This window comes from Dipodomys merriami, unplaced genomic scaffold (genome assembly GCF_024711535.1).
Source record: "Dipodomys merriami isolate MVZ:Mamm:240054 unplaced genomic scaffold, mDipMer1.0.p SCAF_69, whole genome shotgun sequence".
Lineage (NCBI taxonomy): Eukaryota > Metazoa > Chordata > Mammalia > Rodentia > Heteromyidae > Dipodomys > Dipodomys merriami.
This window is the reverse complement of record NW_027206279.1, coordinates 6,354,385-6,381,272: the sequence shown is the minus strand read 5'-3', so window position 1 is coordinate 6,381,272 and position 26,888 is coordinate 6,354,385. Positions and strand designations below refer to the sequence as shown.

Sequence of the window (26,888 nt, the reverse complement as noted above, 5' to 3'; positions counted from 1 at the left end):
AGGTTTTCAATAGGCTTGTTCATTTTAGGAGATAGCCAGCAGAAATAATTTAGAAATGAGCTTTATTCTGTGGAATTCTTGTTAAAATTTAGCCCAGGCTGCCTAAAATATCATACTTCTGAAAAACACAATTTCAAGCAGGCGAGAGCCCAGATGAATAGTTGCGCCAAAAGTTGGTTGGGAGAGCTCTAAAGTTTTTGGACCACTACTGATTTGTAAGAAGACTACTAATTTCAGAGCTGAAAGGGAAAAGGACGAATCGCTAAAAATGAACAGAGAGTGACTATAAACTAGTGGGAGTCATTACTATTACTGTATGATGGTAGGCACGGTTGCTGAAGCTGTTCCTTCTCCCCTCTAGCATCATTCCTGCTAATGTCTTCTCATTCTGTAAAGAACACATGCTTTCTGTGAAGATCAAAATAGTGATTATTTAGGCTTGGTGGGTATTCAATCTGTCCACAACTACTGAACTTTGTTGTGAGAAGAGTAAGAACCATAGACAACAGGTAAATGAAGCCAAGTTTCAATATAGTTGTACTTAAAAGATGCACAGCAGGCCAGTTTGTCAACTCCTGCATTATGGGCAGTTAGCAGCTGCAGGAATGAAAGATGTATGTAGTAGGAAATGTGGAGATGAAGACCATACTGGACTAGAAGCAGTCCAGAATACTGTATTCTTTTCCAGTTTGCATCTTGTTTATTTTCTTCATGTTGAAGTGAACCTTAAATGCTTGTCAGGGGTAGTTGGGGGCCATGAGGGAAATACCAATTTCTGTGATTTAAGATAAGACATTTGGAGCTCCAGTGTGACTTCTGGTTTTTCTTAAATGCAGTAGACAGAATTTCCCTTTTACTAGTCTGAAAGAATTGGAACTTACTGGCAAAACTCTTCAGGTTCACAGTTTTGAAGATCCTTAAGAGTGGGTGGATGCTGTCAATCACACATTTCTGAAGGAGGAAAGATAATGTGTGTATATAAATTTCTTTGTGGGCAGAGGGAAAGCCTTTATTTGGTTGGTAAGTAAAATCTAGCGGCTGACTTATTTATAAACAATTTTATTTTTTCATAAACTGAATCAAATATATTTAATTTATTATCTCTACTGTTTATGAAGTACCTTTCACATCTTGAGTGGTAAATTGCTATTGCCTAAAATGAGCATATAGCAGTCTCACTGTAAAGGATCAGGGCCCCTGCATAGTCAGCCAAGGGACAGCTGACTGACCCAGGTTCTCTTGGTGAAAAAGAATCTCTCTAAGGAGCAGCCGTTACCTTCCCCTGGGGAGTGATGGAAGGATTTGTACTTCTGCATGGCTTGCATGGCTTCTAAGAGAAAAGGTAGAACTCTCACCAGGCTGTAGGCATTTGGTGAGTTGCTAGAGATTGAGATGTTTGTTTTGAATCTTCTGTTACAGACTGGGGAATGTGGTGAGACTTCAGTTTATGAACCAGAAATGTTCACATCCCAAAACTATAAAAGAAAACAGATGTATTAAATATTTATCATGCCTCCCCATCTTTACAGCTTTATAAAACACATTCAAAAGAGTTTGGCTTCTGTGAAATCACTTAGAAAGGAAGGCTTTCTTGTACTTTTCTGAGTGGGACTGATTGAAACCAAGTAATCACTGAATCTCAGTGTTAATGATTTTACAAGGTTTAGAATCACCTCTGACACACAAAGAAACCGGGGAGCAGCAAAACTCAGCACCTGTGGCTTCATAGCTAGTGCAAGTCAGAATGAGGTGAAGCATGGCAGCAATATGTATAACTGGCAGAAGACTGAAAGCCTTAAGTAAGAGGGTTTTAAGAATATATTTACTACGGTAATGATTTTTAGTAGAAAATAACCACTAAAATTATTAAAGGTGTTTTGTTTACATATCATCTCTGACCTTGTTATGAGGGCATTTGGAATAGATGCTAGAGTCATCTGGAGTTTTATAAAGAGGCAACCCACCATCCCTCCACACTCATACCCAAAGTCTACAGTTTCCCCATGACTGTTCCTACCTGCCCAGAGTTCCTCCAGCTTGGGTATAGTATTTGTTGTAATCTAATCGTAAGAGTAGTTGAGCCAAATCTGAGTTAATTTGATGATTGCGAACACTGGAGAGAATCTTGAATAGGAGTGAAGACTGGCGGCTGAAGCCCTACAGGAAGAAGTCAAGCAAGCTGTCAATCCATGAACTCACCGACTCTCGATGCCAACAGCTCAGGGTAGAGCGAGTTCTACAGAAGCAGCTTTCTAGTAGCTCCTAAAATGGCTTCTTAGTAACCAGGCCTATAAAATTAATTACTTATTAGCAGGAATTTAGCATCTGGCACTCAGGTTGGGCAGAGAGAACTTGCTTTTGTTACAGGGAGGTAATTGCAGCCCACTAAGAGAGGGACCGCTGAGAAGTGAGGAGGAGGGAATGTGGTGGGGAGCACTACCTGCCTGTGTGGACGTGGTGGGCTGGACACAGTATTCAGGGCTGAGTGGTTTCTGGACATTGTGGTGGCACATTAATCATCTACTTCAAAAATCAAGTGGTACCAACATTTCTATCTTTGTATCTTGCAATTTCAGTGTGTATATACTGGGGAAATGAGTGGACTGAGAGATATAGGAAAGATCATGAGTTGTCTACAGGTAAAACTGCCTCTGTCCTTTAGCCAAGTAGATAGACTCACCTTCACAAGAATGCCCAGTTGCGCAGCCCCGCGCTCATCCAGCGGGCCCAGATTCTGGCTGACCAGCGAACAAAAACTGTGACAGAGATCTAGGATTTCATTCAAGCAGTGAAATACCTATCCAGTAAACAGATGTTGTGGCATTAGGATAATATATACCTGTGCAATTATTTGGAGAGACAGTCTGATAGCTCACTTCCCCTGACTGCCGTCTGCAAGACCAGCTAGCTCTCAAACGCATAACCCTCTTCCTGCACAAAACCTCCACTCTGTTCACATTGTCATCATTTCTTAGATCCTCAGAGTATGAGTATATTTCCCTGGGTCTGTGATGCGCTTCTCCTTATAGCAGTTTAAACAAGCCCGCTCTCGGTGGAATACTTTCCAAGTAGCCTTTAGTGAACTCCCTTCTCTGCCATAGGATCTGTACTGTTGTTCACTTGGCAACTGCGTTGTTATTGACCTTTGTGTGTACATGTCTTCATTTCTCCAACTAGATTGTGAGCTCCTTAAGGGCAGAGCCATGACTTATACCTCTGTAATCCCCAGTGCCTTGCATACAGTAAGCACTCAATAAAGATTTCATGATGACAACCTGCTCTGATATTCTCCTTTTCCCTAAGGATGCAGCAGGCTGTTCAAGGTCAGTGTCTAATCAGTGGTTTGGGTGGTTTTCAATTCACAAAACCATCTGGAGTGGCATCTGTAACTTGTATAGCAAGAGTCACAAACTGAAAGTCAAAACAGAAGTCTAGCACCTTTGGGGTGGCACTTCTGGCTTTTTTCTTTTTGCTTATGTGGTGCTGGGGAATCGAACCCAGGGCCTCAGGCATGCAAGGCAAGCGCTCTACCACTTGAGCCTCCTTCCCAGGCCCATAACTTTGCTTTTATAAGTTAGCTGTGTCTATGAAAGCCAAGCATCCTTACTTACAGGTTTCAGCAAGATAAAGGACTGAGCCAGCAAGTTGCTGAGGAAGTGGTCATGAGCCAGGCGGATGCTTTCAAAGTCTCGGGTAGAGTTGATTTGATGAAGCAACTGTGAGAACTGCGACTCCAGAACATCTACCTGGTACACAGTTACAGAAATAATGCTTTAGTACCTTTCAATCTGAGCACTCTTACCCTGTCAAACAAAAGAATGAAATAGAAAGTTTTTGCCCCTTTCATCTTCCTTCTAACCAAAGCCACTTCCAGCCTGACCAGAAACACTCACACTGCCCAGCCATGCAGAAGTTTTGTTTTTTGAGACTACTGATGACTGAATTCAATGCACTGGCAAGTGCTCTACCCCTTGAACCATAGCCCCAGTCCACTTGTTTTTTTGTAGTACTGGGATTTGAACTGAGGGCCTTACGCAGGATAGGCAGGTGCTCTCCTACTTGAACCATGTCCCAGCCCTTTTTGCTTTATTTAGTTGGTTGTGGGTCTTGAACTCTGGGCCTGGGTGCTTCCCTTGGCTCTAAGGCTCAACATCACTTGAGCTACAGCACCACTTCCAGTTTTCTGGCGGTTAATTGGAAATAAGAGTCCCACAGACATTCCTGCCCAGGCTGGCTTTGAACCGCGATCCTTACATCTCAGCCTCCCGAGTAGCTAGGATTACAGGCGTGAGCCACTAGCACCTGGCTTGCTTGAATTTTTAATATGGTTTTGCATTAATGCCTAAGCCAGCTTACTGATTTTTTGTACCTGAGATGACAGGCTAATGCTTGGCCAGCCTCATTGCCTGAGACTCCTGTCCAGGCTAGGCTGTCCTTAAGAACTGTGATCTTCCTGATCTCTACCTTCTGAGTACCTAAGTCATTGTGCCCCACAAAATAATCTTGACTTTTTTCTAAAACCCCAGCATTTTTGCCAAACACAGAACGTTAAGTCCACTTTAATCCTATTTCCCAGGCATACAGTACTGGGACTTGAACTCTGGGGCTCGTACTTGCTGGTCAACGGGTCCACTGCTGAACCATGCCTTCAACCTCTCCTTAGCCCTCTTTCTGCGCATCCCTTAGAACACACCTGAAGATAGTACTGAAGGTTGTCCACTAAGAAGGCCATGTGGTTCCTTAGGCGCCACTTGACGGCGTCGGTCTGGCTGGACTTGAGGTGCTTGCGCTGCATTTGTACAGCCCAACAGTGCTGCAGTTCAGCCTGGGCCCGGCGCACACTCAGTAAATACTTAAAAACAACATTGTACCTGGGGCAGAGACACCAGGTTAGTCAAGACACAAACCCTACTCCACCCTACTAGGATCCATGACACCCCTAAAGCTCCCCAAAGTGACAGACAGGAAAGACTGGCTAGAGATGTGGACTGATATACTGAAGCTAGTTTTCTTTCTTTTGCCAGTCTTTGGGACTTGAACTCAAGGCTGGGCACTGTACCTGAGGCTCTTTGTGCTCAAGGCTAGTGCTCTACCACTTGAGCCACAATGCTATTCTGGCCTTTTCTGGTAAGTTTATTGGAAGTAAGAATCTCATCAACATTTCTGCCCTGGCTGGCTTGGAACCACGATCCTCAGATCCTAGCCTCCTGAGCTCTTAAGCCGGCGCTCACTTGAAGCTGATTTACACAGTAAAACAGAGTAGCAAAATGTATATCTCATATATATCTATATCGATCTCTCTATATGTATGCATGTATGTATGATACAACGACAGAAAAAGGAAACATGGGATCTGAGCTGGAGGTGCACAGATGATCAGGGAGGACACATCAGTAGATGACATTATCAGTGTTGTGCTTGTGTTAGGAAGTGGTTTTTCTGGTGTGTGTTCAGGCAGGAGGGTCTTGTATGGACAAGTATGTTATGAATCAAGGATTAGGATTCCGAGAAGACACACGTCTTATTTGGCAAATTTAAAAAAGAATCTTGGCTTTGTACAACTATTTAAAACATAGTGAGCTGGGTGCAGTTACACACACTAGAATAGTCCTAGAACGTGGATGTCAGAGGCCAGCCTGGAGGGTTTTATGAGACCTGGTGTCAAATAAGAAACGAAGCCAAATGAATAAAAAGTGTTAAAACTTGTTGGTTGGCTTCTTGCTACTTCCTGTAAATGGCATCCCTTGGAAGTCAGGTGGTGACACTTATGAGAAACAAATACTCACTTTTCTAGGACAGCTGGGGTGAAGAGTATGTGTAGAGGCCACTGTACTTTGTAGGAAAGACCTAGAGCTGCCCAGCCAGATGCAGGAGCTTCCCGGGGGGAGGTTTCTCGAGAAGGGCCTTCTCTTGTCTGAGTAGCATCTCCTATGTTTGATGAAGAAGGAAAGGAAGAAATCCCAACTTTAGCAGTCCAGAGAGCCAACAGAATGGCATTCACGAAATAGTTTCATGGAGTTGACAGTGGCAGAGCATAAGACAGATGCAAATGCAGAGAAGCAAGGAAACCTAGGAGAGAGGCTCTCTTGGAAGGCCTTCTTGAGATGCTTTTATCTTTTTTTTTCAATTTAAAGCCTGGAAGCTGAGCACCAGTGGATCACACCTGTATCCCAGCTACTCAGGAGGCTGAGATCTGAAGGTTGAGGTTCAAAGCCCAAGCCGGGACAGCTAAGTTCATGAGACTCTTATCTCCAATTAATCACAGAAAAAGCCAGAAGTAGAGCTGTGGCTAGCTTTGAACAAAAGCAGCTCAGGGACTGCCCAGGCCCAGAGTTCAATCCCCAGGACCTGTTTTAACAACAAAAAACTAGGGCTGGGAAGGTGGCTCAGTGGTAGAGTGCTTGCCTTGCATGCATGAGATCCTAGGTTCGATTCCTCAGCACCACATAAGCAGAAAAAGCCGGAAGTGGTGCTGAGGCTCAAGTGGTAGAGCGCTAACCTTGAGCTGAAGAGCTGAGGGACAGCGCCCAGGCCCAGAGTTCAGGCCCCATGACCAACAAAAAAAAAAAAAAAAAAGGAAAGAAAAAGAAAAGGGAAAAAAAACAAACTATGGAGCTGGAAGTAAGTATCAGGGACCATTCTGGCAGCTTAAAAAAAAAAAAACCTTGAAAACAAAATTATCAATATGATCTCACTTAACCTTTCTAGACTTAGTAACTTTCCTTTCTCGCTCATGAAATTAAGACTACTGTACTGGGTAGTTTCTAAGGCCCATAAGCTACCTTCATGGTACCTTCATAGTTCTGAAGGGGGATAGAAGCAGAGACAGTAAACAGATGAAGCCTTAAGGGAGGCAGAAATAGCCAACCTTTGTGTTCCTTTCCATGATACTCAATTGTCAAGTGCAGCAGAGGGAGCAAGTTGTCATCATCCAGCAGCACCTTGTGTGCGGACTGTTGAAAGGCCACATTTACATCTGTAAGAAAAAACACACAGGCTAACATGAAAGCTAATAGTAGGGTGCACTGGACATACTAACTTTTGCCTGACTACCATTCGTCCCTCATCCTTTCTTGCTGGTTAACAGCCTCCTTCAAAGAATTCCTGTAGTTCCAGGGGTGATGGCAACGTGGTCTTGGGTAGACAGGTGAGCCACACATGATCAGATGGGCTGCAGTAGTCTGTTACGCAGTTTTATTTAGTGATAGGACTAGACACCGCCAATCCAGAGGCTGTGTTCAGATTTTCAATGAGTTCAGCTGTTTTAACAATAATGAGTTGATTTTATATCCAGCTACTTTCCCATAGGCATTTACCAGCTCTAGGTATTTGATAGTCTCTGAGGCCTCTAAGTAAGATCATCTGCAAAGAGGAATAGTTTATGGTTTCTTCCTTCCCTGTTTGGACCTCTTTATGTCTTTTTCTTGCCTTATTGCTCTAGCGAGGAATTCTAGTTTTGTATTAGAGAGGAGGGGCTGGGAATATGGCTTGCCTAGCATACACGAAGCCCCAGATTAAGAGTGCTAGCCTTGAGCAAAGAGCATCTCAGGGACAGTGCTCAGGCCTGGAGAGTGGACATCCTTGCTTTGTTCTTGATTCTAGAGGAAATGGTTTTAGTTTTTTCCATTTATTGTGATATTGGCTGTAGGTCTTGAGCCGGGGGGGGGGGGGGGGGGGCGGTAAATGGGGAGAATGATAGGAGGGTGATGCACTGTATTCATAATCTGATGTCAACTGAAACCTCTTTGTACAATTTTAAAAAAATCACAAGATAAACAGAAACATAGTTCAGATGTAACTTTGGTATGTTGCTAACACTCCAAACCAGAGTCTGAGAAGAAAGGCAAAGATTGAAGACAGGGAGAGACCAAGTATTACAGCATCATGTGAGCTATCAGATCAAACCTTGCATAAAGCAGTGCCTCTAACCTTTTCGTTAGGAGAACTGACATTCTCCCCTTTTTATTGGCCTTGCTTAAGGGAATCTGAACTGGGTTTTGTGATAGCTGCAACCAAAAAAACAATGTTACTATAGTAGGTGTCTATTATTAAGCCAGAAAAACAAGAACCTTCTTTTTTCTTCCTGGATTATTTTCTTTTTCTTTGATTTTGGCTCTGACCATTACTCAGCTCTCTTTATGTAGTCTGAATGGGAAATAGCCAATGGTCAAACAGTGGACAGTTGACTGAGTTGGTCATTGCCTTGTGTTTAACCTTCTTACACTGATAGGTATGTTACCTAGCTTCCCTTGGAACTCTCTGCTCGTGATGAGACCACTGGAGGGTATGTTTTTCTGAGGTCTTGGAACAACACTCATACCCAAGATACAGGAAGAGGAAGAACGAAAACACTGATAGTTCAAGCCACACCAGTCATAGCCCATGCTACTGAAATTCCAGAGACAAGAGCAGATTCTCCCTCTCTAACTAGACCAGCCCATGCCACGCTGCCCTGATTCAGAACCTAAAGAGTTCCAGTACAACACTACAAGTCACAATAAATCTCAATATGCACTACTATGACAGTGCTAAGGTGAGCTGCCCTGAGAGGCTCCCCCATCTTTTGGAGTACTGTACCCCCAGGCTGCTCCTCTATGGAGCAGCCTAAAACAGCAGCAATAGACAAACACCCCACAGGGTCTCGGGGCCACAGGCAATTACCATGCTCGGTGACTGCGGCAGGTGGTGTCTTCAGCATGTGCTGAGCTGTGTCAATGAAGGCCTGAAACAGTTCTCCTCGTCCCAAAAGGTAAAAGTCTTTAATGATCTGAGGAAAGAATTTCCATTTTTAATTCTGTAAAGCGGGGTCAGAGGTCCTGACAGTTTCACGTAGAATTTCCCAGTCTTCTCAGTCTGAAGGATACAGGCAGAGGCATTTCAAACTGGCATTTTCAGCAGATTCTCGTAAGCAGGACTCATTCCTGTTTGAACACTACACCAGAGACAGTACAGTTGCTGTGTAGGAGGCCCGTTTAAGGGGATGGGATGGACAGAGAAACAGCAAGGTTCAGGGGGAATGGAAGCTAGCCAAGCCCACCAGACAGGCCCTATGGGATGCAGATATGAGAACCAGGCGTGCAAACCCAAGCTCAAAATCTGAACCATGCTCCAAGAAAGAGATGGCCAGTCAAAATGGTGTACAAAAAGAGAAATGGCCAATAGAATAGAATCTAATAGAATCTGCACTAACCCCACAGAAACCTGTCTCTTCATCAAGAACAGTGAAGCAGTAGCAACAGCAGCATTATGCTCTGCTTCCCTGAACATGCATCTGTCATACTGGCATCCTGGTTTTGTTTTGTTTTGTTTTTTGTCTCAGTACATTCTTTCACCAACCCCTGGCTGGGGCTCCAAATACCCATGACAGTTTTCATCAGCGTTAAGAGCAATGAGTCCACTGTGGAAGTCTGGGTATAAACAACCAATGTTTTCAGTTAAAGAATGTAAGTCATGGGCTGGGAAGGTGGCACAGCAGTAGAGTGCTTGCCTCACATGCATGAGGCCCTGGGTTCAATTCCTTAGCACCACATAAACAGAAAAGGCCCAAAGTGGCACTGTGGCTCAAGTGGTAGAGCATTAACCTTGAGCTCAAGAGCTCCGGGATAGTGCTCAGACCTAGAGTTCAAACACCATGACTAAAATAACCAAAAAACCCAAGCATGTAAGTCACTACCCACCCAGTATCATTTTAAGGCTTAAAGGATATCTGAATTATTACCTTCAGTTGACCCAGTAAATCTGACTCTTCTACCATCAGCTTCCAGAGATGCTACAGCAAGAACAACAAAAAAAGTTGATTACAGGACAAACCCAGCAGTTAAAAAATAACCAGAGCTGGGCACCGGTGGCTCACATCTGTAATCCAAGTCGGGAGACTGAGATCTGAGGATCATGGTTAAAAGCTAGCCCAGACAGGAAAGTCTGTGAGACTCTAATCTCTAATTAATAACAGAAAAATAGAAGTGGCGCTGTGGCTCAAGTGGTAGAACACTAGCCTTGAGCTAAAGGAGCTCAGGGACAGCGTCCAGGCCCAGAGTTCAAGCCCCAAGACAGGCAAGAAAAAAAATAATTAACTTCAGTCTGAGCTTCATTCTATTTGTGTCTGGGGCGATGGTGGGAATTAAATCCAGGACCTTGTGGATGATGGGCAAGCGTTTGCTCTCCCAACTGAGCTACATCCCCGATCCCAAAACCCAGTTTTTTGCTTTTCATCTTTGCAAATTGGAAACAGTATGTAGCAATATATTCACTTCAAAATTTCAAAAGTACATTTTCTTCTGTGAATTATATATTCAAAAGGCAGAAATAGAGTCAATGAGAAGAGATGAAGACACCAGCCTCTTTGGAAGAGAGGCTGAGCCAGGTTGTATACATACAGAGGTGAGGTGATCTCTTTTTTTTTTTTTTAAAATGTTGGTCCCCCGGCTTGAACCCTGGGCCTGGGTGCTGTCCATGAGCTCTTTGGTTCAAGGCTAGCACTCTATCACTTGAGCCAGAGTTCCATTTTGATTGTCTAGTGCTTCACTGGAGATAAGAATCTAACAGACTTTCCTGCCTGGGCTGGCTTTGAATTGTGATCCTCAGATCTCAGCCTCCTGAGCAACTAGGATTACAAGTGTAAGCCATTGGTACAGCACCCAGCCAGTTTTGCCTCTTTTTAAAACAGAGTGCTTTTATTTTCTTCTTGCCTTCAATTATGTTCAAGCTAAGCTGTAAACTGGGTTAAAAAGAAAGGAAAGTAGAGCACTCAATTTGTGAGGACCCAACATATTTTCTGTCAGAAACACTGTAAGACAAAAAGACAAACCTCAGCTACAGTACTACGAATACGATCCACCACCTGCTCAAAGTCGACCAGGCTGAAGAGAGGCTGCTGCTTGAGCCGGTGCAACTCTGCTGCAAATGTGTCCTCCTGGTTCTTCAAAATGGATCCTGCAGCACAGGACAGTGCAGTCAGAGGAGGAAGGGCAGTTGGGACAGCAAGGGCTCTGGAGAAGGCAACCGTCAGGACTACCCTCCAGCTACTCAGTACCAGGCAGGCTGTAGGCCACAGGAGCCATGTACGAGGCAAGGAGAATCCTACCTTTTCTAGTGAGGTTCACATTTTGATTCTCAAACATCTGGACAGATTCTCCAACAAAGAGAATTTTTTCAGCAACCCTCACTGGAATGTAGGATGGCAGAATCTCCACCCGCAGGGAAAACTGCTTCAGAGAAGGGGCCAGCATGTTTTCCTCTTCAATCAGACGCTAGTCACGGAAATGACATCAGAGATGATGAAAAGGAGATTTGCACTTATGCACAATTCCTAAATTACCAAATCATGTTTAAAAACTATTGGGTAACTACTACTTGCAGAGACAAGATTACATGTGTATGTGTGCGCATGTGCACACTGGTACTGTGGTTTGAACTTGGGACCTAATGCTATTACTAACTTTTCTGCTCCAGGCTGGAGTTCTACCACTTGAACCACACCTATACTTCTGGGTTTTTTTCTGGTTAATTGGAGATGTGTCTCATGGCCTTTTCTGCCTAGGCTGCCTTCAAAACACAATCCTCAGATCTCAGTCTCCCAAATAGCTAGGATTACAGGTGGGAGCCACCAGTACTTGGCTTCATAATCATTTTCTATTTTGTCATTGCATACTAAAAAGAAAGCAAAGCACTGGTGGCTCATACTTGTGATACTAGTTACTCAGGAGGTTCAGATCAGAGGATCAGGGTTTGAGGGTGGTCCTAGCTAAATTTCATCTCCAAAATAAACAGCAAACAGGGATGGAAGCATGGTTCAAGAGGAAGAGGGCCAGTCTAGAAAGCAAAAGGGGTTTGAGTTCAAACCCCAGTATTGCAAACAAACTATAGGAGGTACCTTGGCTATGAGCTGAGGAGGGATCAACTGACTACGAAGGAGTTGTAAACTGTCGTGCCTCCTGGTAGGATCATTTGGGACTTATGTGCTCTCACCAAGTCTTGGAGTTCTCTTAGTTGTTTTCCTGTCAGTCCTCCAATGCCCAGATCCTCTTCGTCCTCTTCTGGCTGGGCACTGATATTGCCTGAAGAGGGACCCTGCTTGATGAAGAACTCTTCATGCTGGTCCAAGAGGAGACCGTGCAACATCCAGGCTGAGAGCTGTTTATACATGACCCCGTGACACACGGCCAGGATTCTGGAGAGGAGAGGGAAGGAAGAAGCTGGGGAGTGCACGCCCAGACCAGGCCATAGTGCCATGCTCTCTTCTGCTCTGACTGAGCGCGAGCCACAGAGGAAGTGAGTTAAAAAGAATTGTTTTTACTGCTCATGATCGAACAACCTATGTACTTGTCTGAACTGTTCAGTAAAGTTCAGAGATGTTTTTTCTTATGCTGGTTCTGGGACTTGAATGAGCTGTCCCTGAACTTTTGTGCCCAAGGCTAGCTCTACCACTTGAGCCACAGCTCCATTTCCAGCATTTTTGGGGGGGGGTAGTTAACTGGAAATAAGAGTCTCACAAACTTTCCTGCTCAGGCTGGCTTTGAACTGTGATCTTCAGATCTCAGCCTCCTGGGCAGCTAGGATTACAAGCATGAGCCACCGGCACCTGGCTGTAAATTTGTTCTTTTTGGTGTAAGAAGATTTAACATGAGGGGCTGGGAAGGTGGCTCAGTGGTAGAGCGCTTGCCTTGCATGCATGAGGCCCTGGGTTCAATTCCTCAGCACCACATAAGCAGAAAAAGCCGGAAGTGGCGCTGTGGCTCAAGTGGTAGAGCGCTAGCCTGGCGCTGAAGAGCTGAGGGACAACGCCCAGGCCCAGAGTTCTGGCCCCACGACCGGCAAAAAAAAAAAAATTAAAAAAAAAAAAAAAAAAAAAAGATTTAACATGAGGCCAAGTAGACATGAAAATGTATTATGCAACAAAGTGCAGGAACTAAAATAAAATGCAGGGCTGGGAAGGTGGCTCAGTGGTAGAGTGCTTGCCTTGCATACATGAGGCCCTGGGTTCGATTCCTCAGCACCACATAAGCAGAAAAAAAAAAGCCAGATGTGGCACTGTGGCTCAAGTGGTAGAGCGCTAGCCTTGAGCAGAAGAGCTGAGGGACAGTGCCCAGGCCCAGAGTTCAGGCCTCACAATGGACCAAAAACAAAAACAAAAAAACCAAATGCGGTATATAAGCATCAACTGGATTTTCAATTGGGGGGAAATCAGGTACATTGGTCTTTAAGGGAACTGGGAAAATCTGGATATACTCTGGAATAGTATATTGCTGAATTCATGTTAATTTTGGGTGAAATACAGTATTGAAGTTGTATAGGGCAAAGACTGATGTGTTTAGGAGCTGTTATGACATCAACAACCATTTTCTTTCTTTTTTTCTTTTTTTTTTTGCCCCTCAACAACCATGTCTGGGGCATGTCTATGTGTATATGTGTACCACTTAGATATGTACAAAAAAAAAAAAACGAAAAAATGTGGCAAAATGGTAACTTGTAAAACCCCAAGATGCACAAGTATTTCATAGCTTCTATGAAATCTTCTTTGTAAGATTGAAATTTTCAAAAATAAGAGTTGATAGGAAAAGAAACAGGAGTTTGAATCTACTACTTATCGTATACTAACTAGAATCTCTCTTTTCTAACAAAAAATCAAGGCAAGAAATGATAGCTCAAACCTGTAATCCTACCTACTTGGGAGGCAGAAATCTGAGGATTGTGGTTTGAGGCTAGTTCAGGCATACAAGTTCATCTCATCCAGTGGTTGGGTCTGATGCGGCCACCTGTTATCCCAGCTCTAGGTAAGCATCATGGCTGGCATAGAGATGTGTACCTGTCATCTCCATCTATGTGGAGAAGTCTGTAACCTAGGCTGCCCAGACATTAAGTGAGACCCTTCCTCAGCTATAAAACATGGCCAGTGGCTCTCGCCTGTAATCCTAACTACTTATGAGGCTGAGATCTGAGGATCACAGTTTGAAGCTAGAGCAGGCAGGAAAGCCTGTGAGACTCTTCTCCAATTAGCCGTCAGAAAGCCAGAAGGGAGCTCTAGGGCTCAAGTGGCAGGCACAGCATTAGCCTTGAGCAAATAAAGACAGCACTTAACCTGAGGTCAGTAATGGTACCAAATTTTAAAAAAATATTGCCAGAGTGGAGGGAAAGTGGGAAAAAATGAGGGAGGGGGTAATACTGTTCAACAAGAAATGTACTCACAGGCTGGGAAGGTGGCTCAGTGGTAGAGTGCTTGCCTTGAATGCATGAGGCCCTGGGTTCAATTCCTCAGCACCACATAAGCAGAAAAAGTCAGAAGTGGTGCTGTGGCTCAAGTGGTAGAGCACTAGCCTTGAGCTGAAGAGCTGAGGGACAGCACCCAGGCCCAGAGTTCAGGCCCCACTACCAAAAAAAAAAAAAAAAAAAGAAAAAAAAGAAATGTACTCACTACCTTACTTATATAATTGTAACCCCTCTGAACATCACCTTTACAATAAAATAAAATAAAAATTGTAAAATTGGGGCTAAAGGGGAGGCTCAAGTGCTGGGGCTTAGGAAGCATGAGACCAGAGTTCAAGCCCCCGAACCACTAAAAAAAGAAATAAAAATATCAAATGGTAAGTCATTTATGTTTTTATATATATTAGAGTATGTGCTCTGGAGGAAATCTGAGCTCCTGAAAAGATGTAACAAATATGTTTATCATGTAGGGTCTTGGATTCAATTTCTAGCATTGCACACTATAAAATACATATATAGAACAGTAGCTCACGCCTGTAATCCTAGCCACTCAGGAGGCTGAGCGCTGAGTATCACCATTTGAAACCAGCCTACGCAGGAAGGAAAGTCTGAGACTCTTCTCTCCAATTAATCACCAGAAAACCGAAGTGGCACTGTGGCTCAAGTGGTAGAGCGCTAGCCTTGATCTAAAGAGCTCAAGGACCAGTGCCCAGGCCCAGAGTTCAAGCCCCATAACCGACAAAAAAATCTTTTAAAAAGCATCTATCATATATCTATGTAAGATTATATATCTACACCTAAGTATAATAAGCTGTTCTGAAGGTTGACTTGTGTAGTGTAAGTGTTTAAAGGTCTTCAGAGACCATCTGTTTCGATTTTGCAATATGTCACACTGACCTTTTAAAAAAACAAAGAGGGCTGGGAAGGTGGCTCAGTGGTAGAGTGCTTGCCTTGAATACATGAGGCCCTGGTTTCCATTCCTCAGCACCACATAAGCAAAAAGAAAAAAGCTGGAAGTGGCACTGTGGCTCAAATGGTAGAGCACTAGCCTTGAGCTGAAGAGCTGAGAGACAGCGCCCAGGCGGAGTTCAGGTCCCACGACCAGACCAAAAATAAATAAATAAATAAAAAACAAAGAACAGAAAGGTCAAATGGGCAGCATTTAATCGTGTGTGTGTGTGTGTGTGTGTGTGTGTGTGTGTGTGTCAGAGAGAGAGAGAGAGAGAGAGAGAGAGAGACTGGGAATTGAACCCAGAGTATCCTGCACATGATGTGAAGGATCATAATGTGAATCTTGCTAAATCTTGTCTTTCGATTCTTCACTTTACAAAACTCACTTCGCAATGCCTGAGGCATTGTAAGGGTCACACTGACTCCTTTTCTACCCTGGTCATAGCTGGTGGCAGAAGAAAAGCTGAGGTGACCTGCAAACAAACCACAAGAAGTCATCATGACTTTATAATAAATCTACAATCCCTAATAAAGCCACTGCTTACTTTTCTAGTGCACTTCGAACGGGAGGCAAACCACCGCAGCTGTGTTTGTAGACTGTTTCCAGGATTTGACAACCATGAATCTGTGGAAAATACAGCTTGTCAAATAGATTGCTTTTAACAATCATGTAAGACAAACACATTCTATCCTCATCCAAGAGGGCTCAACTGCTCAGAGGTCCAGTAGGGAATGGGGAAACACTGTTACATAACATTTCTACCTCTCAGAGGCAGACTATTACCCGCAGCATTGTCAGCATTACTTGTGGTTTTGATAGAAATGCAAGTCCTCAGATAGGGCCCAGCAGCTAGCAAGCTGAGTTCCAACACACTGCAAGGGCGATTCTATGCACAGAGAAGTTTGAGACCTGGTTCACTGAAGAAATCAGCCATGTAGAGTTGGAATCCCAAAGCCAAGGCCCAGCTCAGATTACTTATAAGGGTAAATCACTGTCTCCATGTCTTTTTTTTTTTTTCCCAACTAATCACTTTGTGGTATAATTTATGTATCTTAAAATCATGTATCTTATGTGTATTACTTAACAACTTTTAGCAAATTTATAGCATTGTGTGATAATCACCATAATCCAGGTTTATAATATCCCACACTATGGAAAGCAATCCCTTTGTGCCTGTCTATAGTCAGTCCCCACCCACCCTCAGCTCCATTACTTCATGGTATAACTAGGAGAGCAGCGCCAGTCTCTCCAGCACATCCCTACAGGAAGGAAGGCATCTGCAGTGCCTTAATTTTCCACTTCCTTCCTTTAGCCAAAGAAAGCTGAGAGTCAACTGAAATGCAGAGCTAGCTGTAGAACCCTGTGCCCTAACCTGTGCCCCGATTCCTCTCCCACAGTGGGAGGTAGCTTAATATAGTAGTTAAGAGCACCTCCTCTGGGGTCAGACCTGGGTCTGTGCCCACCACTGACATGCACCCGCATGACACTGGGCACATTCCTTAACATTTCTAACATTTAATTTGCTGGAGGACTGAGTATAATTATCTATGGAAAGCATTAGTGCACACTGAAAGCTGGATACGGTAGTGCAATGAGGGGAATTAGCTCTGAGGCAACAAAGCACCTCTTTACTGCTGCTTCTGCATGACAAACATAGCAAAGTGTTTAAAACGTGGCAGTGTGACAAACTAGGTGCTTAACTACTGTTTATACGATCAGGTTAATATCATAATAAGCTTAGCCACAATAGAAGAGCTTAAAACACGGAGAACTGAGCTGAGCATGTTGAATCCATCTGTCCATTTGGTCCAATATGGATCAACTCTCAGTAGAGCAGATTCTTTGTCTTATGTGAATCTTAAAGTATTTATTCACTGCTCAGAAGATAATCTGATATTAGGGACTATGAAAATGTTTTTGAGATCAACATGAGTCAAGGGGTAGGAAGCCTATAACAGGAACGTGAGGTGTAGGTTATAAGAACCTCAGGGATGGGCTGGGAAGGTGGCTCAGTGGTAGAGCGCTTGCCTTACATGCCTGAGACCCTGGGTTCGATTCCTCAGTACCACATAAGCAAAAAGAAAAAAGCTGGAAGTGGCGCTGTGGCTCAAGTGGTAGAGCGCTCGCCTTGAGCTGAAGAGCTGAGGGACAGCGCCCAGGCCCAGAGTTCAGGCCCCATGACCGGAGACCCCCCCCCCCAAAAAAAAAAAAATCTAAAAAAAGTGTAAGGCAACACTACTAACATTTCAAAAAAAGGGAACTTCTTACCTTTTGACTCTTAATTTGCTCCACTACAACTGTCACAGAAGGAAAAAGGAGTTGGAACTGCAAAGCAGAGATAAATCGCATGTCACCAGATGCAGGCGAAAAGCCATGAAATGCTTTGCTTTTGAACAACCTAAAACTGCACTACAATAGGACAGTGGAGGTTCAGAATGCTAATGCAGTCTGATGACTAGGTCAGCTGCAGACCGGAAGGTAGCAGCCGGAAGCAGATTCCATTTCAGAGGCTGGTGTAATTGTCAATATTGAAGTCATAGGACAGCATTCTCTGGAGACAGCAGGCATGAACTAAATTGGAACTCTAAGCACCTAGCAAAGCATATAAATTGCAAAAAAATTCTGGACAAAACTGTTCTAACAACAACAGATTCCAGGGCATTTTGTTATTGGGAGAGCATACCTGATCCAAAGAGTAATTGACGTGTGATATGGGGAGATGAGGGTCAGCCAGGAACTACAATGAAACACAAAAGAAGCAAGTGGATGTATGAAAACTGAGACTGACAAGGATGAGTTTTAGGATCTACAGAGCTCAATTTATGATGATTTCTAGATGACAAAGAAACCAAAGGCAAAGACTTTTTTTTTTTTTTTTGCCAGTCCTGGGGCTTGAACTGTCAGGGTCTGGGCACTGTCCCTGAGCTGCTTGCTCAAGGCTTAGCACTCTAACACTTGAGCCACAGCGCCACTTCTGGCTTTTTTCTGTTTATGTGGTACTGAGGAATTGAACCCAAGAATTCATGCAAGCACTCTACCACTAAGCTACAGTTCCAGCCCTGCAAAGGCTCTTTGCCATGACCTATGCATGTGGGTCATGGCTCGGGCAATCACACAGACCCTGCATGTACCAGCCTTATAGAAAATAACTCACTCTTAACCAGCTGTCCTTATCAAAGGCTACTTGAAATTGAAGACATGCTCGAATCTGCAGTCTTAGAAGTATTACTTCCCGTATCTCCTCTTTCTCACCTCTTGCTCCAAATCAAGCAGTGCTTGGCGATAGGGCTGCAAAACTGAATCGAGTCCTGTGCAGAAAGCCCTAAGGTAGATTCCATGTAACCCACCTTGGCCTTGCTGAGATGGATGGTGATCCTGAAACCGAATAAAAAGAAGTCAGCTTCTCAGTTCAGAAGCTGAAATCTGAGGGAGACATTATCCTTTCATTTGTAGTATTATTGTCTTTGCTGAAATGATGCCATTTGAAAGTAGTGCTTCAATGAGAGCAAAACCCAGCTGAAGTTAAACATTTCTAAGGTGTTTAAAAGTTTAATTTTCCAAGCAGTCCCAGATATTACAATCAGCCATGTCTGTGGAGACATTTCATTAACTCAATTTTTTTCTTAGCTCAAAAACCTTTGGCATCTGTCCTTTACCCTGGAATGATATACAAGTTCCTCTATGTGACATACAATCACTTCTGCATTCAGGTCTTTACCAAAACTGTTTCTCCAAAACTGTTTCCTACTGCTTCCAACTACATAGTCTTGTATGTATATCTTCATGGTTCACCAGACATACTCTGCTTCTATCTCATTGGACTTTGGGCCCTCATTACAAATACATACTTCAATATTCTGAAAAAAACACCTCCTACAGGACCTAGCTTAAGCACCTCTTCTCTACAAGGCTTTTCAGAATCTCCTTAGGAATTAATAGTTCCACTTTGTTTTTAACTATACTTATGGCTTGAATTATACTCATCTTTGTAACTCAGCTCCTAATACAGTTCTCTGAAGAGGGTAAATACTGACCAAATAAATAAAATGACCTCAAATCTCCTCTTAACATTCCTTCCCCTGCTTGGCTTGGCAATTCATCAAGAACATGAGTCTGACAGACAACATGGGAGGTTGGGAGACTGTCATTAAAGGGTTAGGTATCAATCGGGTATTCTACTTTGTTTCTAGTGGTACTAGGATTTGAACTCAGGACTTTCCCTTTGTTAAGCAGGTATGTGACCCCTTGAGTCATCTCTCCAGCCCTGCTTTCATTATTTTTGAGATGGGATCTTATTTCCTGCCCAAGACCACACGTGAACCACAATCCCCCTATTTCAGGCTTTATGACAGTTGTCTGTTAGGCATCCAGCTTACCTCCTTTTCTGCCTGGCCTGGAACCCTGGTTCTCCCAATCTTAGCTCCTACCTAGCTTAGGATGATGTGCATGCTACTGCACCCAGCCATAGAGCTGAAAAGGGATCTTGTAAATGTTTCTGCCTGAGCTGGCTGAAAACTACAATCCTCTTATTCTCAGCTTTCCAAGAGCTAGTATTACACGAGTAGCCACTGGTGCCCAGCTAGTTATTTTAATAGGTTCTTGCATTTTTGCCCAGGTTGGCCCAAGTAGTGGGGATGAGAGGTGTACCACACCTAGCTCAGCTTACTGATTGAGATGGGGTCTTGCTAACAATTATCCTGATGTCCACCTCCTGACGAGCTGGGATCATAGGTATGAGCCACTATATCCAGCTCACTTATTTTTCTGTAGAGAACTGTAGTCAACTGACTACAAGCTACAATAGATGACCATCCAGCTTCTCTGGCTATATACTGATCTGGGCGGTCAGGTTCTGATGGTGGTAGGACAGAATAGCAGAATTTAGCAACAAATACAGTAAGAAGTTGGGCTCAGGTTAGATGGCACAGTGTAGCCAGAGGTTGCTGCCAAGGATTCCAGTAGTTCCCAAAGATAACAAGCTACAGTATGTACAGCATGGACACTGGGTAAAACAGAGATACCAGACTGGCTTGCAACCACCCGATTGTTTTTGGTCTTGGATTATTTTATTTTTTTTTGGTCCGGTCGTGGGGCCTGAACTCTGGGCCTGGGCGCTGTCCCTCAGCTCTTCAGCTCAAGGCTAGCGCTCTACCACTTGAGCCACAGCGCCACTTCCGGCTTTTTTCTTTTTGCTTATGTGGTGCTGAGTGATCAAACTCAGAGCCTCAGGCATGCAAGGCAAGCACTCTACCACCGAGCCACCTTCCCAGCCCTGGTCTTGGATTATTTTAAAAGGTGTTTTTTAATTTATCACAAAAATGAAAGAAAAAAGTCTTTTATACTTTTCCAAAAAAGCATTACAGGTATGTTTAGAATCTGAGTAAGAACTTTCCTCCCATAAAAGACAAAATGCACATGGATACATGACTAGAGAACAGGCTTTTTTTTTGTTGGTTGTGGGGCTTGAACTCTGGGCCTGGGCGCTGTCCTCAGCTCTTCAGCTCAAGGCTAGCGCTCTACCACTTGAGCCACAGTGCCACTTCCGTTTTTCTGAGTGACTAATTGGAGACAAGAATCTCACAGACTTTCTTGCCTGGGCTGGCTTTGAACTGTGATCCTCAGATCTCAGCCTCCTAAGTAGTTAGGATTACAGGTGTGAGCCACCAGCACCCGGCTTAGAGGACAGGCTTTTAAAAATGCTTTATACAAGACACTTATTAGAGCCTGGTGCTCTGGCCCAGGTCCAGAGTTCAAGCCCCACGACAGAAAGAAAAAAAAGAAACAAATATTTCCAGTGGTTCATCAATTCAGGAATATTTCCAGAGATCTGCCCCTTACAATACATAATTCACCAGTACTCTAGCTGACAGCACAACACAGAAGTCCCAGAACAGGACCCTACCCTACCTGTTGCTGCACATGGCCTGTGTACTGCTCAATGAACTCGGTGAAGCGAATATAGTCTGTGCCAAGTCGACAGAGGCGATTCAGAACACTGGTCTCACTTGGGTGGAGAAATGGGAAGTCCTGGGACACCTGTAAAAGGAAGCACAGGACAAAAAGCTGATGCCTGAGTCAAGTTCTTTGGGGGACCTCAGATGAGGTGGGACATTTTCTAGTTTCCTTTTCCTTAAGTTGTTCACTTAAAGTTGGTAAATTTTGACAAGGTACTTCCAAAATATTTTTACCGAATTACTTGCTTCTTGAAATAGGTATCATGGCATCATGGCAAAGAATTCATTTTTTAAAAAATTGTTTGTTTCAAGAGTTTTGTTTTTGTTTTTTTTTTTTTGATCAGTCGTGGGCCTTGAACTCTGGGCCTGAGCACTGTCCCTCAGCTCTTCAGCTCAAGGCTAGCACTCTACCACTTGAGCTACAGCGCCACTTCCGGTTTTCTGGTGGTTTATTGGAGATAAGAGTTTCACGGACTTTTCTGCCTGGGCTAGCTTTGAACCTCGATCCTCAGATCTCAGCCTCCTGAGTAGCTAGGATTATAGGCATGAGCCACCAGCGCCCGGCTCAAGAGAATTTTTAAATTTAAAAAATTTTTAAGTTTTAAATTTTTTTAAAATTTTGCTTATTTTATTTTTTGTTTCTGTGGTACCAAGGAAATGAACCGAGGGTCCCATGCATGCTAGGCAAGCATTCTACAACTAAGCAACAATCCCAGCTGGCTGTAAACAATTTAAAAGTGATAAACATTAAGAACAAGTAAACCACACTCTGGGGGTGTGACTCAAGTGTTAAATACTAACAAATGTGAGGTCCTAAGTTCAATCCCTAGCCTTGCAGACAGTTCTTTTTAGTTGTTTCTTATGAAATCTTTACGCGTTTCACTGGGCACTCAGGAAGCTAAGATCTGAGGATCGCTGTTCAAAGCCAGCCCTGGCAGTAAATTCCATGAGACTTTTATCTTCAATCAACCAACAAAAGCCAAAAGTAGAGCTGTGGCTCGAGTGGTAGAGCAAAAAAGGTCAGGGACAGTGCCCAGGCCAGGACCAGTGTTTGTGTACTATGTGTGCACACACACGCACATGCATGCACACGCACGCACGTGTGAGTGTGAGCGCACACACAAAATGTTTCTGTGCTGGTACCAGGGCTTGAACTCAGGACCTTGAGCTGTTGCTCAACTTTTTTGTTCACAAGCTGTGCCTCCAGTTTAACACTTTGCTGTAGATGTAGTCTTAGACTTTTTCTGCCTGGGCTGGCTTCAAATTGAGACCCTCCACATTTCAGCAACTAGAATTATAGGCATGAGATACCATGAGAGTTTTGAGTTGGCCAAAACAAACACTATATGTTTCTTAGACACATTCCAAGAAATTTTAAGACAGGGATTTGCTATGTAGCCCAGACTGGCATTGAACTCATGACCCTACTGCCTCAGCTTCTCAAAAACCATGATGCCTGACTCAAATTCTCTATGATATTTAAAATTTGTTCTTATAAGAATGTAGCTCGCCGGTCGCTGGTGGCTCACACCTGTAATCCTAGCTACTCAGGAGGTTGAAATCTGAGGATCACGGTTCAAAGCCAGCCCGGGCAGGAGAGACCGTGAGACTCCTATCTCCAATAAACCACCAGAAAACCGGAAGTGGCGCTGTAGCTCAAGTGGTAGAGCGCTCGCCTTGAGCTGAAGAGCTGAGGGACAGCGCCCAGGCCCAGAGTTCAAGCCCCACAACCGACCAAAAATAAAGTAAAATAAAAGTAAAACAAAAAAAATAAAAGTGAAAGAATGTAGCTCACTGGTAAAGTGCTTACCAGGCAAAAGCAAAGTGTAATGTCCTGGGTTTGATTCCCAGTACCAAAAAAAAAAAAAAAAAAAAAAAATATATATATATATATATATATATATATATATATATATATATATATATATATATATATAAAACCAATGTAGGGCTGGGAAGGTGGCTCAGTGGTAGAGCACTTGCCTTGCATGCATGAGGCCCTGGGTTTGATTCCTCAGCACCACATAAGCAAAAAAAGAAAAAAGCCGGAAGTGGCACTGTGGCTCAAGTGGTAGAGCACTAGCCTTGAGCTGAAGAGCTGAGGGACAGCTCCCAGGCCCAGAGTTCAGGGCCCATGACTGGACCCAAAAAACAACAACAACAATGTAAACATACTATAACCTATAAAACATAGCCATATATAATTATTTATACATGCATTTTGGGGGGTCTTACTATGTACGCGGGCTGACCCTGAACTTATATAGCCCAAATGTCTTCAAACTCATTAATACCAATTCAAAATGGATCAAAGACTTCAACACCAGACCTGAAACCTCGATACTACTACAGGAAGGAGAAACTCTAGAACTTACTGACATATGCAGAAATTTTCTGAGAATCCCAAGGGCTCAGCAAATTGGAGACTCAACAGCTGTCAATGCATCAAACTAAAATGTTTCTGCACAGCATAGGAGCTTATTAGGCTAAAAAGATAGCCTACAGATTGAGATCTTTTCTAGCTACACATCCAACAAAAGCCTAATGTCCAGAATGTACAAGGAGCTCAAGAGGCCGGGCGCTGGTGGCTCACGCCTGTAATCCTAGCTACTCAGGAGGCTGAGATCTGAGGATCACGGTTCAAAGCCAGCCCGGGCAGGAGAGACCGTGAGACTCCTATCTCCAATAAACCACCAGAAAACCGGAAGTGGCGCTGTAGATCAAGTGGTAGAGCACACATCTTGAGCTGAAGAGCTGAGGGACAGCGCCCAGGCCCAGAGTTCAAGCCCCTCGACCGACAAAAAAAAAAAAAAGGAGCTCAAGAAACAAGCCCTGCCTACCCCCAAGTTAATAACCTGATAATTGGGAACTAAACTAAATAGCCTTCTCAGAAGTAAGAATAGCCAATAAACAAAGGAGTAAATGTTCAACATCTGTGGTTACACAGGAAATAGAAATCAACTGAGATTCTGAAATAGAAATCAACTGAGATTCTATCACGCCTCAGTAAGACTGACCAGCATTGAGAATACAAACAACAAATGTTGGCAGGGACATGAGAGGGAAAAAGAACCCTGTTGGTGGTAATTTAAACTACTACAACTACTCTAGAAGGCTGTTTGGAGATTCTTCAAAAAAACTAAACAGGACTGGGAAGGTGGCTCAGTGGTAGAGCGCTTGCCTTGCATGCATGAGGCCCTGGGTTCAATTCCTCAGCACCACAGAAGCAAAAAGAGAAAAGCCAGAAGTGGTGCTGTGGCTCAAGTGGTAGAGCGCTAGCCTTGAGCTGAGGGACAGCGCCCAGGCCCAGAGTTCAGGCCCCACGACCGGACCCTCCCCCCCCCAAAAAAAACAAAAAACAACTAAACATAGAACTTCCCTATGACTCAGGGCATTAACCGTCAGGCCACAGTGAAGACACTTGCACATCCATGTTCAGTGCCGCACTATTCACAACAGCCATGTTATGCCAACAGCCCAGAGGCCCTACAACGGATGAGTGGATCAAGAAAATGCTGTACACACATACAATGCAATTTTACTCATCAATCAGAAAGAATATTACGCCATTTGCAAGGAAACGGATGGACACAGAAAAAAATGTCAAGTGAAGTCAGTCAGGCTCAGAGACACAAACAGCCCATGTTTACTCTCAAGGTGGAAGCTAGGATCTAAAATACAAACATCCATGATTACATGTACAAGGCTCTAGGCACATACACACGAACTGACGAAAGGATGGTGTATGTACAGAGGCGTAACTCTATACTAAGTTCTACAGGGGAAAAGCAAAAACACCATCAAAGATCTACCCACAAAGAATAACAAATACTGCCAACTCCCAAACGCTAAATTCACCTCCCTAAAGCACAAGGGGAATTCGATACACAGGCTTTGCGAGCAGAGAGCACCAACCTGCTGCTCTCCCTCGGCCTGTGGCTAGGTCTTCTCGGATCAGACTTGACCTGGTGATGAAATTCCTGGCCTGCCATGGTCAGTACCACCCAGCATGAGTTCTCTAAGCTTCAGACTTGCTCGTCTGTAAACACGGGGCTAATAGCTTCTAAAGTTACCGGGAGGAGCATCAGACGCGTCCCCGGTAGTGGAGTCAGGTAACAGCGAGGAAGAGTGGACCTCATAAAGCTCGGGGACCTCAAAAAGCTCGGGGACCCCAATGAAGCCCTGCTGGTGACCAGCCGAGGGCTCGGCTGGAGGATCAGGCCGCCGGGTGCACCTTTTCCCAGGCACGAAGTTCGGTGCCCGCTCCGCAGCAGCCGGCAGGCCTCGGTTTCCCTCAGAACGCCAGCGGGGGGGGGGAGGGACACACAGGGGACGGGGCCCGGCTGGCGTCCCGCCGCGCCCCGCGCGCCACCCCGGCCGGAGCCCCGGCGGCCGGTCCGGACCGGGCCCGACGCGGGGAGCCCCTCCCTCCCCAGGCCCCGGGCCCGGCCCCCCGCGCCCGGCGCCACACCGTACCTGCAGGCCGCTCCGCTTGTTCCAGGCGAAGACGGAGCCCGGGTACCCGCTGAGCGCCAGCAGCAGCTCGTGAATCATCCTCGCGGCCAGCGGGGTCCTCGGCGACGTCACCCCGCCCTCCCGCGCCCCGCGGGGACCGGTGGGCGCCCCGGCCCCGGCGGCTCGCCAGAGCTCGCGAGACGAGCCCGAGGGGAGGCGGGCCGCGTCCCGGAAGTGCGCGGGCGGCGCGCCCACCCCATCCCCTTCGCGTCCGGGCGCTTCCCGCGGCTCCGCTCTCGCGCCAGCGCGCTCCGCGCCCGCTCCGGCTTCCGGTTAAGCAGGTGGGCGGGGCGGCTGCGGAGCCCGCGGGCGGTGGGACAGCTGCTCGCGGGGCCGGGCGGGAGACGGCCTCCGCCCGAGAAAGCGCCCCGGCCGGAGCGAGCGAGGAGCAAGCGCTGTCCGCCGCTCTCGGAGCCCGGCGCCCGGCCCTTGGCCTGCCAGGGGAGAACTTCAGACCGCGTTCAGCTCGTGCCTCGTCCGGGGTGGGAGGCGGTGGCGGCGGCGGGCGGAGGCGCCCGGCCTCGGGGGAGGACGGGGCCGGCCCTTCATCGGAGCCCCCCGGCCCCCGTGGCCTGGCCTGGCCGCCCCGCCGGGAGCCGGGAGCGGGCCGCGCGCCTGCACTCCCCTCCGCAGGCAGCTTCCCGGGGCCGCCCCAGAAACCAGCCGGAGGCACAGTGTCGGAGGGGTTCCCCCTCCTGCCCGTTCGGCTTGCTGCCGGGAAGATGGTCGAGCCCGCCACGTCAGGCCTGCAGGGCTTCAGACCTAAGAATATGCCCCTCGTGGTGTCCTCCCCTACCCTAGGGGGAGACTCCTCTTGCAGAGACTCATCCGCTGGTGCTTCTCCGAAGACGCGGGAAGATGAGTCTGCAAAGCAGACCCTTCGGTGGAGGGGGCTGCTTTCTGCTCTGAAAGATGGCCAAACCTGCGCAGTGCAGGAATGGCACTCTGAATTCTTCACAGCTCTTCAGAAGATTGCATTGCCAGGAGGTGGCTGGGCCCCGGGAGGCTTTCGGCCAACTCTGGGGACATTGCTGTCGGTCATTAAGGCCAGAAGTGGGCACCAAGAGGCAGACTGTAGAACTGTGGGTGCTAGAGCAGTTCTGGATTGTCTTACCAGGAGAGATCCAGAATTGGATCTAGGATCAGTGTCCAGAAAATGGAGAGGAGGCAGTGACTCTGGTGGTAGATTTAGGGGGAAAAAAAAAAAAGCTTGGAAGACCTAGACACTAGACATTCAGTGAGAAGGGAGAGGAACTCAAAAGTGC

At 45.4% G+C, this 26,888-nt stretch overlaps 1 protein-coding gene across 2 annotated transcripts; it reads right to left on the bottom strand.

Moving 5' to 3' along the window:
* Positions 1 to 45: 45 nt before the first annotated feature.
* Positions 46 to 25,786, bottom strand: Tubgcp4 (tubulin gamma complex component 4). 2 transcript variants are annotated; one of them, XM_070005946.1, is made up of 20 exons: positions 25,585 to 25,786; positions 21,062 to 21,190; positions 18,407 to 18,529; positions 17,838 to 17,891; positions 17,423 to 17,479; positions 15,699 to 15,778; positions 11,968 to 12,169; positions 11,084 to 11,249; positions 10,808 to 10,932; positions 9,719 to 9,769; positions 8,662 to 8,767; positions 6,869 to 6,976; positions 5,787 to 5,928; positions 4,694 to 4,871; positions 3,612 to 3,746; positions 2,681 to 2,797; positions 2,018 to 2,157; positions 1,356 to 1,475; positions 882 to 951; positions 46 to 408 (listed from the first exon to the last, which is right to left on the bottom strand). In XM_070005946.1, the coding sequence occupies exons 1-18, from the start codon at positions 25,660 to 25,662 to the stop codon at positions 1,463 to 1,465; spliced, it is 2,004 nt and encodes a 667-aa protein (XP_069862047.1). In that variant the 5' UTR covers positions 25,663 to 25,786; the 3' UTR covers positions 46 to 408; positions 882 to 951; positions 1,356 to 1,462. The 2 variants fall into 2 exon arrangements, with proteins under 2 accessions (XP_069862047.1, XP_069862046.1); XM_070005945.1 differs by having other exon boundaries at positions 46 to 951.
* Between the last annotated feature and the right edge of the window lie 1,102 nt (positions 25,787 to 26,888).